The sequence below is a fragment of the Hipposideros armiger genome, unplaced genomic scaffold (genome assembly GCF_001890085.2).
Source record: "Hipposideros armiger isolate ML-2016 unplaced genomic scaffold, ASM189008v1 scaffold_584, whole genome shotgun sequence".
NCBI classification, from domain to species: domain Eukaryota; kingdom Metazoa; phylum Chordata; class Mammalia; order Chiroptera; family Hipposideridae; genus Hipposideros; species Hipposideros armiger.
Window position 1 is genome coordinate 268,854 of NW_017731934.1, and position 13,489 is coordinate 282,342.

Below are 13,489 nucleotides of genomic sequence, written 5' to 3' on the forward strand. Positions count from 1 at the left end.
TAAAAAGTATAACTATTGCACTGTGTTGTACAGCTGAAACTAATTCTAAAAAATGTGTATTTCATAATAAAAAATAATTAAAAGAAAAAAAATAAATAAAAACTGTTTAAAGAATGTAAAAATAAATAAATAAATAAATAAATAAATATGTCAGCTCAAGAGAAGGTCTTTTCTCACAGCACTTTCAATACACGACCAGTACTATATTCTAAAAATGATACTAAATGAGAAATATTTATACAGAGATGCCATCAAATTAAACATGGAGTTCTATAAATTTTTCAGATGTTTCAAAGGTCTTCTTAATGTAACAAATATAAATACCAAGAATATTGATTTGTTACAAATTCTGACTCCTAATAGGTAATAATTTCATGCAACATGTTACCTCTTTCTCATCTTCAATGTTTATATTTATATATTTTTTATAAAAGTTATTGCTTTCTGAACAGGGACATGAATCATTTCACTTTACATTCTTATATATGTATTAAACGGTTATACTTTGTGTAAAAAAAAAAAATCGGTCACCTGCGTATTCACACAATTTTCATTCTTTCCAAGAATGCTTTATAATTAACACTGATTGAAAATAAGTTTTAAGCTTCTTGAAAAAAGCTTGTGCTTGGAATGTTTATCAAGTGGTAGAAAAGCCAAATCAATATATGCATGCATCCCAATGCAAAGTATAATTTTAGGTGAGGATTTAATATAAGTTAATAGATGGTTTCATAATTAAAACCAGCTGCTCACCCCGCATCATAATATCTGAACGAAAGAAAGCTAATTAGCTAGAACCAAGGTAAAGCTAAAGTCAATGTTTCAAGTAAAACAGCAGAAGAGGCTTTGGCCCTTGCCATATGCTGCTATAAAAATAAGCTTGGGAAGCAGGATGATACCCTCCTATTACCAAAGATTTTTTTCCACCTAAGTCACAAACATCACTTCTAAACCCACCCCTTGCTGAAGCTTACGCCTATCTTATCACTGTAAATAGAAATCACCCTGTTCCTTTGCAACAGCCTCGTTCATGCATGCAAGAAACATTTACTGAGTGCCTAGCTATGTGCCAGTCCTGGGAAAATACAGATGAGTAACACAAGCTCACACACGAGTGGATTCTGTCTGATTAGTGCCGTGACTGAGGTACACAGAGCTCCTGAGAGCCCTGTAACTCTGCAGTGGGCTATGTTCAGTGATGATTACCTCTCATTTTCTTTTGCTTTGCCTCTATGAATTCAAAGCCTATCCCTGGACTGTAATTATTTTAACCATTACTCGGCACACATAATATAAATAGCTTTCATTCCCTATCTCGTGTCCAAAACAAGTGAATGAAATACTCAAAACATGTTTAACTTAATGTTTACTGAATAGAGAGAAGCAAAAAACTCAGTACAAATTGTCCCTGACTCAACGGTGGCTTTTCATGTACCGCTACACACCTTAATCATTTCTTGGTAAATGTCAGAAAGACATGGTTATGTGAAGAATGCTAACTCCTATCTACTGAATCTACTGAGCCTGCCCTGTAGTACCATGTTTTCACCTATTTTGAACAAGAAACTCTTGTTTGTAACTGTTTACAATAAGAAATATATTCAGAGGCACATATGGGATTGTGTATTATATTAGTATTTATATCTTCATGGGTCTGAATATATAACATTAAACAAACAATAGATTCAAAACAGCCAATCTGTCAATAAAATCTAGCTTTCTGAATGGATTTACCTGTATTTTGGCAATGTCTGACATGTATAGATACTGACCCAATAATGTTGCTTTATAAATGTAAAACGCTGTGCTTTGAGAAGCAGAACATTTTTTCCAAGAACAGGTGGAAAAGCATGAGACGTGGAACAAGAGGTTTTTAAAAATACAATGACGAATATGCAATGAATGTACTGTTCAGAAATGAATTCTAGTTAAGTGTCAAGTAATATGTTGTGAAACTTTGTAACATTTCATCTTTTAATCATTTTTACATTGCTGTGGAACAGGACGCTACTGGTGTTAAAGATGACAAAATCTAGTGGGAAAATCCTCTGTTCTCTGAGCCAAGACCCTGAAACCAATCATATCTTTCTAGTAAGCTGAAACAATTACACATGTTAAATTATTTACTTTGAAATGGGATATACTGTATAGGATGAGACTGGAAAAGTGAAAGGAAACAATCGTTTTTTTTTACTCTTGTTTAAGAGGAATGATAGAAACTTTGGTGACATCATCCAACTGATGTTAATCAATAGTGGTGGATGTCATAGTTAAAATACGGTTTTTGCAAAATGTGCTTAAAACCATTCATTCTTTTACCTGACACTTCATATTAACAAAGTACTGTGTAATGTACCAAAATTTTCTTCGATTCATTTTATACATTCTTATTTGGAAGTATTTGTTATTATTATATAAGGAATATCCACCAGCAGTTTAATGAAAACTGAGAATCAAATTATTTTCCACCTGTTTTCTGTATCTGGAGCCTCGAGAGCTGAATAAAGAGGTCTTTACAAATGATGTTTCAGAAGACAGGCGGCCACTTGCCTTCAAGTTTCGAAGGTGGATATGTTTGGATGCCTCTATTAAAAGTGCTGATAAGGAACGGGCCTCAGTTTTCCTAACAAAGTAACAGTATTATATCCCAGTTTCACATCAACAGTTATTAAGTTCCTGGGAGCATTACAGAAACCTACAGAGTGTCTGAATCTTTAACCGCCAGTGACTGATACTGTGGTTGCTTTGGAAAAATTAAGGATCATAAGGGGTGTGAAAAAGGGCGAAACTGAACTCTTTATCTGGCTATCTTCCAGTTGCATTCTCTTTTGCATATGTCTATTATGTGATCTGTACAGGCCTTGCTACTCAAATTATGGTCAGTGAACCGGCAACACCAGTTTCACCTAGGAGCCTGAACCCTCACCCCCAGACCCACTGAATCAGAATCTGCACTTTATCAGATTTCCATGCCCGTCAAAGCATGACAAGGAGTGACCTGGAGCTTCTGAATGACATGGCCTCCAGGGCTGACAGGTCATCGTCCTTATCCTTCCGTGATAACTGTCATTAAAAAAGCAGACAGTATACAGGCTTCGGTAGTTTGGTCGAGACTTCTTCCCCTCTATAGTAAAACCCCTGGCGCTTCAGTTTTCAATGACACCCATTACAGACGTCTGCAAATGTCACTGCCAATATCAAATACAAATGTAGAGCTTAAAAACCCATTTCAAGATTATACTTGAGACCTGAAAATTTACAGTGAATACTAACCACCACATACAAAATAAAATGTAAACTATGGCTTACCCACCCTAAAGAACTAGGTAATGGGTGCGTGTTAGGCAGTGTCTATGACTGATTTTCAGAAACACGTAGCTCACGGGTCACTGAATCATTCACGGCAACAGGCAGAAGCAAGGAGCCAGCCTGACTCCGATAAGCCACACACGTGTCAGGCACACTGGTTCTCACCTGTTTGTACTCAGATTCTCTTCCAACCAATACCTGCAGAATGTAGTTGACAGGGTCGCCTTTCATTGGTGGTACCGTCTCCCATAAAATTTCACATGAATTTCCTTCCAACTGTGTTACTCGGGGTGCTGAAATACAAATCCACACATCTAAGGTCAAAATTAAAAGTATCACATTACGTCAATAATTTAGTGATATTAGAGAGAGTGAGGAGAGAGTGCTTGAGCCTGCCCTGAGAGGGGGTTTATCTGTGCAGCCTCCTATTAAACCAGCAGGGTGCTCTGTACACAGAAAAAATACTCCATGACTAGCATGCCATTGCTGAAAAATCCTTTGTTCATTATCCTATTAATAACTGCTTGGCCTGGATCAAATTTTTGTTATTTTTTCAATGGCTAGTGGGCACCTTCTATGATTAGGCCCTGAGCTAGGTGTTTTGGGGGATGCAAAAATAGGTACAATACACCTTGCTTTCAAGGAAATTAAGATCTAACTGAGGGAAGGGGAGAGCAAAGTGTGAGACAAGCATAGAAGAATAATGTAAAGCAGATTAAAATGAGAGGTACAAATAAAATGTTTTGGAGTTCCAGGGGAGGAAAAGTCACACTGTTTGAGAGTCTAAGGAAGGTTTTAGGAGCAGGCAACACTGGAGGTAAGTCCCAGAAAATGGGCAGCAATGACAGTCTTTAAAATTATGTTATCGTGTGTGTGTGTGTATGTGTGTGTGTATTAATTTTTCTCCTAGAAAATTCATCATTCTGATTCAAAGTTAAATTGTATTAGTTTATAGCAAAGCACTTCACAGAATTTTAAAATATTGTCTCATAGCTTATGCTATATCTCTACAGCTTAATTCAAGATGTATTTTTCTATTTTGTAACTGGAATATGTAACTTCTCTCTCTGAACCCCCTTATTCTTTCATTTCTAGTTACATGAAATTAACTCTTGAGAGAAAATTGTTCCTACTTGTAATTCTGTACAATACTGCTTCAGAAAAACAAAGGTTTTCTTAAAAAAAAAAAAAGTTGGAATTAGTTGATCAAAATGCCAAATAATTTATGGAAAAAGTAAATAAGGGATCTTATCAGACTACACAGTCCTCCAGCTAAGACAACACTTCCCTAAATCTAAGCAGAAGACTTGATCGTGTGGCAGCGTGAGGAAACTGTCCTGAAGTAAATGTACCATGAAACACAAGAGTCATCAATTCAGTGTTCTGTTTTCCACATTGTGAATTTCCCCCAAAATCACTTCGAAAGGCAAAATCAGTGCCAGAAAGACTTCCTTGTCACAACACACCTATGGGCCAAGGAGTGCGTGGGGATCCCTTGTGTTACAGCTGAAAGGCAAAGCTGGACCAAAGGGCCGGGCCATTTATTGCCCACGTGACCCAGCAGGGCCGTGCACATCCATGTCCATCCATTTATACTCGTTTCTGAGTCACACAAAGAAGCAACTGCCAAAGAGAAGCTCTGGACTGCTGAGGGGCAGGAAAGCAGGGGCAGGTACTTACCATAAAGTACCCTGCAAGGAACTACGGGAAACCTTCACGGAATTCCAGCCAGACCCTGACCCAGGTCCTGGAGTCCCCTCACCGTGACTCCTCTACTGAACTCTGTGCTCTGGTGGTAGCTGACACAGCTCCTTCACGTGGAAGAAAGGTGTCAGTGGCCTTGCTCCTGGGGCCACACACACACACACAGGGCCTTTTTTACAGGTTGGGCTTGCAATCCTAGCCACCCAAATAACATAGCAAACTCTCACTTGTACCCACATAAAACCTGGGTTCAGGGGGGCTGTGTGTTTATCCATCAGCCTCAGGGTCATTCTGGGCAGCAGCTGGGTAAAGCCACCAGTGCTGTCCACCCCCCCAAAGGCAAGCAGTAGGGACCTGCACAAGAATCACACTACTGGGGAGAGTAGGGGCGCAGGCTTAGGAGTCTGTGACGGGGCTGGGCCTTGGCCTCAGGATGGGGGAGAAAGGGCCGAGCCACCTTCAGCCTGTGCTGTCTGCCCGGCCTCATGAGCCGGCTGTGCTGTGACTGGAAATGGAAGATGAGGGCTCTGCAGGCCCGGTGGAGTGGCTTTTGCTTACCCCCTGATCCCAGAAAGAAGGCAGAGAGTAAACCAGTCACTCACAAACCACAAGATGAATACTCAGGGAGGTGAGAACAGGCCACTGCTGCAGCTCGTCCCAGGCCTCTCTGCACGGTGAGAGCTGAGGGCCGGCGGAGCAGGCTGCCGAGGGTGCCGACATCAGTCTCAAATCTCTAGGCACCAAGGGCATTCAAAGTGAATGCCGGCCTCTGCTCCTCCTGATGTGTTTGGGAAGGCATATTTTCAAAACTTCTGTGGTAAACTGTTCTGAGTGCTGCATCAGGAATTCACCCTCATTTCTAACCAAAGTTTAGAAAGGAACTGTTTCTTTTCCTTGTCCATCTACCTGCTGGTTATCAAATTATCTGTAATAATCCTTTATACACACTTGAGAAGTCTTTATTGGAAGGCCCTCTCGAGCCTTTAAGGCCCCCCATTTCCCCCAAAACACCCATTTCCCAACCTTCTCTTTTAGAAAGTTCTTTTGATTCTATCTTGCTGATATTACAAATATTAGAAGAGTATACTTAGAGTGAGAATCGTACTTCCTATTCTAAGTTCCCACATTTCCTTACTCTCCCAGAAGACAGTGCCAGAACACATTGTCTACAAACCTTTGATAGTGGGGGGGACACTCTTGGTTGTGCTGAAGGTATAGGTTTCTGAGAAGGGCCCTTCCCCAGCCTCGCTTGCTGCCTGGATTCGGAAAGAGTAACACGTGAATTCGGTCAGCCTCTGGACCTTGTAGGTGTGGCTGGGTCCTCTGTAGATGGAGATAAACCTAGAGAAAAGGGCAGAATCCATTAGCCACCTGAATTTTATTACTGACAAGAAATTAATTATGACATAAACCAGTGGAGCAGATTAGGTCAATGTGGTAAATGCTTTTCATACAGTCCGAATTTATAATCAACCAGTTGCTATGTTAATATTGGGTTGTTGGAAAAGTCATGACGCATTTTTGCAACAAAAAACAGAAAGAATACGTCATGACTTTTCTGATAACCAGTAGTTAAGTTTAATGTCTAATATATTGTCATATAAAAGATAAACACAAATTTAAGCACATATAAAGCTTATAAGATCCCTTTAATTATGCTATAGGTTCTAGAACTATCAGTTGTTCATACTTTTATTTACTAATAAAAAAAGAAATTTCAAGTGTTTCATAATGTTAATATCTATATAATTTGATACTGTTAATCTACTTTCTACCATGTACTAGGCCAGGGGTCGGCAAACTTTTGAAATGGAAGAGCCAATCCTGTACCTCACAACAATTTAAAAATTATTCGAGAGCCATAAGTATATTTTTACAAATAAGGAAAATTTTAAAATCTTTTAAAAATTTTATAAATGAAACTATGATAGTTTTATTTTCATTTTCAACTTTACTTCAGAGCCACATGTACGTACCCAAAGAGCTGCATGTGGCTCATGAGCCACAGTTTGCTGACCCCTGTACTAGGGAATAAAGTTAATGTTAGCTGGGCACCTGAGAAATACAATGTCCTCTTTACCTGGATTTTCTAAATAGCTGAGGTTTAGCTAGAAAATCCTTAAATTTTAACCTTCATCTTCCTAAGAGCTTTCAAAGCTCCTTTCCCAAACTAGTAAGATGACATTTACAAAGATAAATCTTTGAGAAAACATATATAAAAAGAAAAAAAAACTTTGCTCAGAATCATCTAACCTGATAGATGTTCAAAATAACAGAAAAGTAACAAAGATGGGCTATTTCAGTTTAGACAAGCAGCTTCTGAATCCTTCTCCCATCTGAACCAGGACAAAATATTTGTACTTCTCTGCGAATTAATATTTCCATGAAACATAAGCATAGAAGCCATGAGTTTAAAAAATAAGGCCTCACATTTCAACTCTTTCCTGCAGGGTCTTGAAAAATCATAATTAAATTAGTTATAATATACTGTCATTATTTATCTTTTCATAGTTAACTGTAAAGTTTTGGAAATCATTTTCCACAAGTTATCCAGGATCTTCAGTAGATTCAGGATATGAATCCTATTGGTCCAGAGACACTTTGAGAACCACTTACATGAGTGAATCCAACCACTGCCTTTTTCCTACAAAGGCCACAGGGTTCTCCCAGTTTCCAGGGCTTTGTCACGGTCTTTGAGGACAATCCACTGTCTTTAGCTACCGCTAGAAGTAGGTCAGTGACAGAATCAAAAAATCAAAATGTCTGACTCTTAGGCTGATTTGGCCTAAGGGTAGGCAGAATTCATGCATTCATTTAGCAGGTATTTCTTGAACATCTGCTGTGTGCTAGGCTCTGTGGATTCAAAGCTGAATAAGATCTAATCCCTGTGGGGTAGTTGGTCCCATGTGTGGGCAGCTACTCCATGTGCTAGAAAACAGTCCCTCTGGACAGACAGATATAGATTAAACAACTTTTTTTTTTTTTAACAAAACCTGTCAAAGTCAATACTGATTTGAAAATATCCATGCATTCATTAGCCTTTGCAATCAAGTTCCTGAGCCATAGTCATTTTACCTATTAAATGTTCCTTCTGCTTTGCTCTGTAAGGAAGCACTTTTTACTGAAGGCTGAGCATTTTTAATTTCAGGGAAAGCCAGAGTCCATGCTGAAACCCACAAATACCATGGCAACCTATTTAGCGCTCTTGACACATCACTACCTTAATGAAAATACCCTTGCTAATGCTAAAGGCAAACAGCTATTTATTAACTCAGTCTCACCTGGGCCAGCATCTCTAGCTGGAGTAATTGCCCTTAATTATACCACAAAATGGAAGTCATGGAGCAAGAAGTAAAACTTCATTCCAAACTTACAATAAAGCCTGGTTTTTAAAGGAGTTTGGAGAGGACGACTACCAACAGCACTGTTTCCCCATCATGTCCTGCTCTAAGGAGAACTTTTCCTTTTGAGAATAAGTTCAATATATCTATGGCAGGCAGTGGGTGGGATAAGCATGTCTCTGACTGGTCCTGTCATTTAGTCCACCGCCTGCTCTGGCAATAATAAGTCATGACCTGCTTACTGCTCTGATGAAAACCATCACTGCTTAGTCTCAGAAAAGGAATGGGAAGACATTCTGAGGGGGAAGGACAGTTCTCTCCTATTTTGTTCTCAAAACGTGTATTCAAGTAGCTAAAACAGATGGTAGCTCATTCTTATGTCACATAATTAACCGGGTACAGGGCAGTAAGAACAGGGCAGGGAAGATGATGATGGGTAATGATATAGGTTCTCTCCCGAGCGCAAGGGGTATGAGGCTAGGGAGGCGAGACATCAGGAATCCTACGAGTTTGGGGATTCACATTCCAAGATAACCAACCATCAATAGTATCAATTTCACACTAAATGCCCTCCTAGAGTAACAGATGTCCTGTGTCGTCATGGGCCTATGTCCTGAGGCAGACACATAGGTTAGAAGAAGCTGAGCAATGAAGCAAGATGGCTGTACGCATGGCCTTTTCACCCGACAGGGAGCCATTATAGACAGAGGTAGCAAGTCTGCACGTTGCTTTAAAGTTCATACTTTTCTCACTTTGAAAGTTTCCCCTACCCTCTTTCTTCTTAAGGAAATAATTGCTAAGAGCAGAAAGAGGGCTGCAAAAATGAGATTGTGGGATAAAAGAGATGAGAAAGACTTGGTATTAATACTGCTTATAATATGGAAATTATTTATCATAGTTATTTCTAATTTCATGTTATTTTACTGTTTTAAAAAATTTATTAAATGTCACAGTAAAGAGATTCTAGTTAAACTCTACCAATAACCAGGAAGTAAAATCCTTCGTAAAATCTCACCTCTCACCTTTAGGCTTCTGAAAATGTGATCTTCATATGGTAACAGTCAGTGTGGCACTTTCAGTCTAATTTTAAGGGTTTTATATTTTAAAAACTGTAAGAAGTAATACTGGTTGCGTATTTTTTCCCCGCACCCATCTGGGTACTTGGTATGCTTTCTGTAATGCAGGTTCTGTGGCCAGCACTGGCAGTGCAGACTATGAGACACCAGAAACTTACTTAGCTAGCATCTTCAGGCCTCTCTTCTCCTCTGAGAGATCAGGATAATGACAGAACTTACCTCACTGAACTGCGGTGAAGTTTCAATGGGTTAATAAAAGAGAAATGCTTAGAACAGTCCTGACATGCAAAAATCACTCAATACATGTTAGTTATAATCATTTTACAATGCTGAGAAGACAGGATTTTCAAGAAGAAACTCCATTCTCCCTACTGAGAGGCCTTCTACATTACTGTCTTTTCTTCCAGGTATAAAGTCAGCTGTGTGGTGGGAGGCTACCCTGCAGACCAGACCCCAGTGCCAGCCTCCGTCATTAGCCGCGGGTTCTAGTTCACACTGGGAAACATCAGTGAAGGGCGACCGTCTTGTTCACCAGCCTGGTGGAATTCAATCTGATAGCTCATGAAACATTCCCTACAGAGTAGGCCTCAGATAAATGGCGTGGATCCTAAATTCTTTCTGCATATGTTGACAGTAACTTCTGTTTCAAATAACGGCCAATGAAAACAAAACAAAAAGCAGGCAAGCCAACACGAAAAAAATACAGTCCCTCTTATACCCTAATTCTGTAATTATTTCCCATCATTCCAAAAGGCAGAAGAAAGAATCTTTTTTTTCAGAGCCACTGATTTATGCCAGTCACATGGTGGGCTCTCCTGGAGGCATCACAGGCTAACACACCCTGTGGCTAGAACACTTGGGGACAGATTAAAAATATTCATCAAAGATTTGTTTTACAAAGTCCAATTTAATTTTTTCTCTCTCTTAAATATTTCTTTTTTTTTTTAAAGACCAACTTCATTTTAAAAGTCATTAATAAGTAAGCCAGAGGCTTTTGGTGATAGAATTAAACATGCTACAGGTCCTAAGACACAATCATTGAAGACTCCATATTTCAAACACAACCAAGGATTCAGCGTGGCTGCATCCCTAAAGTGTGGCTCTGCCATGTAGCCCTGCTGGCTTTTCTGATGCTTCCCTCTCCCCCTCCTATCGAGAGAGCCGTGCTTATGCACCACAGGCCCGGGGAGAGCAGTCCCAGCCAGAGGCGGGCGGGAATGCTGTTGTCCTGAGGTCCTGCTCCATGCTTACTACCTTGGCATAATAAGGTCGGAATAAGAAGAAAGGCTGGGGAAGGGACAAGATCCGGAATGAGAATAAATCCACTGAAAATGGGGAGCACACAGAATGGGGGTGGGGGGGGTCCTAACCCATAAAAGATAGGAAACAACTCTCACTGAGACCTCAAACCCTTGATTTCGGAGGGTGGGTGTGGCTCAGCCAACGAGGAACACACTAATGGGGAGCGGTCAGCTTTCCCCAAGGCCAGTCCCCTGTCTGTGCCGCCTGGGAGACCGGAATACCCTTCCCTTCTCCCCGCCTCCCCCCTCCTCACTCCAGATATCGATGGGGGGAATTGGTGGGGAACAGGGACTTTGACCCAGGAAGGCAGAGCACAAATCTCAGCTCTGCCTGTAACTGCCAAATCACTCGCTCTTGCTAAACGTCAGTTTCTCCCATTTGCAAAACAGGGACAGTATCTACCTCATGGGTTGTTTCAAAAGTCAAATTTGGAAATGTGGGTAAAAAGCCCAGAAGTGAGCCTAGTGCATACTAAGAGTTCAATGCATGGCATCCAATGTCTTCAGGCTCTGTCCCATGAGTGCCACGGGTCACACCTTTCAGGGACTCCAGGCAGGCCAACATGTCCTGAGGACCACTTTGGCTCTCAACTCCTGCCATTCAGGCCTCTCTCAAGGTTACTGGGCCATTATTGGCTCACATCCCAGCAGGAACAGGTCCAGCTGAATTTGTGATGTTCTGCAACATGTTATAGCCTGTGGTGGACATAGAGCTCATTCCAAAATAAGTTAATCTAATTTGGTGACTTAGGAGTAAAAAATGAAATGTTCACTCTGTTAGTTTTATTATATTAATGCTCCTGTGTTATCAAAACGCAAAGGAGTAATATATGTATAACAGGTGGCATGGTTCCTGGAATATAGTACATGCTCAATAGTCACCAAGTAACTTTAGTATCAGTTCAGGCCGAGGCATTATGCAGCCATAGGGACCCCCTGTGGCATCACAGCTCCTTAAAGGGCACCCTGGACCCACCCTGGCAGTGCCTCTGAGGTGTCTTCTACTCCATCCACAACCCCTGCTACCCATGGCCCATGTACCTTTGGAGGCGTCAGCTCCATGACCCAGGGCTCTGGTGAAGATCAAGTAAGAGGACAGGTATGGAAACACCTGTGGGTCTCCACTGCAGTGCTGCCCCATTGGCATGGGGGCCAAAGGGTCAGTAGGTAATAACAATCTTTCGGTCAGCAGGCTTGAGTTTGAGTTCAGGTTCAACTGCCTGGTCATCTTGGGCTCTAAAGCCAGGTAAACTGTATCCTCCTCTGTAAAGGGGAATGATAATAGTCCCTACCCCTCAGCAGGTTATTGTGATCAAATGGGGTAATGCAGGGAGAACCCATTACAAAATACCTAGCACTTGTTATTAATGAGAAAACACCAAGGTTCATGAAGGATTGACCCTGTTTCTCGACCTTGGTGAGGCCTGAAGGCTGTACTCAGAATGCGATCTCATGTACAATCCCTTAGGCTTTTCAAAGCTGGGGAGGAAGCTGTGTGTGTGAATACCATCCACCCTTCCCAGGCCAGGAACTGCTGCTCTAAACAGATGGGAGTGAGTGAGAGCAGCGGCTTCTACGTAAGTGATGCCCATTAATGGAAATTTGGGCATTTTTACTTAGGGGGGAAAAAAAAATGGAGAGAAGGGCTCTCTTGTACAAAAAATATTTTCCTGGAAGGAAAAACATAAACAAGGCAGAAGGTTGGTTGGGTCACTGAAAGTTTACAGTCTAAATGAATTCTTTTATGGCTCTGTCTCTGACTTGCCACAGTGTTGGCTGTAATGTCTTCTTGAAACTAAACACTTCAATGGTAACAAGCACACATGGGTTTTAACGTTGGCAATTGCTCAGTGATTTTAAAAAAGTGTTCTATATATCTGTGAATACACAATGATTCTGCTCATTCTGCTTGCCTGTCAGAGCATTCCACGACAGGTACAAAGACCTTGACCACAGTGCAGAGCCTGTTACCTTCACCGTGAACTTGAACAACGCAAGAACTCCCCAGCCTGAGTTTCCACATGCCTGGGGTAATACTGTCTTGTTCAACTAGCAGAAATTTTTATGAGATCCAAATGGAAGGACCGAGTAAATTCTACGATTCCTTATTAAATATATACTCCAAAGGCAAAACAACAGATTCTTGACATTTTCAAAAAATCTAGAGTGTGGCTATGCTTTTAACCTCAGTATGGTAATCTTTAACATTCTGAAAGATGATTTTTTTTGCATTGAAGCACAACTGAAGGAAGGAATTGAGGCATGTTGCATCTTTAAACATTTATTTTAAATCATTTTAGAGGAAAATGATGATGTATGAAGAACTTTAAAGTGTGTTTTTTTAAAAACAGTTTTGTTTCAAAAAAGCCATCCAAGCACGCTCTGGGTAACTTATAACAAATTCGCAGTAGGAAATAAGAAATAATGTTAAGATTTTTGTGTTTGCTATCTTTTAATCCCTAGGCCTTTACAGGCTAACGACAGCCCATTAATATCAACTCCTCAAAATGATCCAACCTGCTGACCTAAAATGGCCTGGAGTTGACTAAAGGCTGCAAATGGCACGCTTCAAAACATATTTCACAATAACCGCTGTCAGTAAGCTCAGTACAGCTATATTCCTTAACAATGACGTGTCACTGTGTTTATTTTTTCTCAATTTCCCTGGGCTCCTCCATGGATTGTGTGTGTGTGTGTGTGTGTGTGTGTGTGTGTGTGTGTGAGAGAGAGAGAGAGAGAGAGAGAGAGAGAGAGAGAG

The 13,489-nt window shown here is 40.6% G+C and overlaps 1 protein-coding gene across 4 annotated transcripts in view; it reads right to left on the reverse strand.

Annotated features, from left to right (window-relative positions):
* Positions 1–13,489, reverse strand: part of FNDC3B (fibronectin type III domain containing 3B) — a 329,942-nt gene that overhangs the window by 10,935 nt on the left and 305,518 nt on the right. For all 4 annotated transcript variants that reach the window (XM_019624326.1, XM_019624327.1, XM_019624328.1 and 1 more), the window contains 2 exons: positions 6,188–6,354; positions 3,475–3,602 (listed from right to left, as the gene is read on the reverse strand). In XM_019624326.1, coding sequence (XP_019479871.1) covers positions 3,475–3,602; positions 6,188–6,354 — 295 coding nt within the window. The remainder of the gene's footprint in view (positions 1–3,474; positions 3,603–6,187; positions 6,355–13,489) is intronic.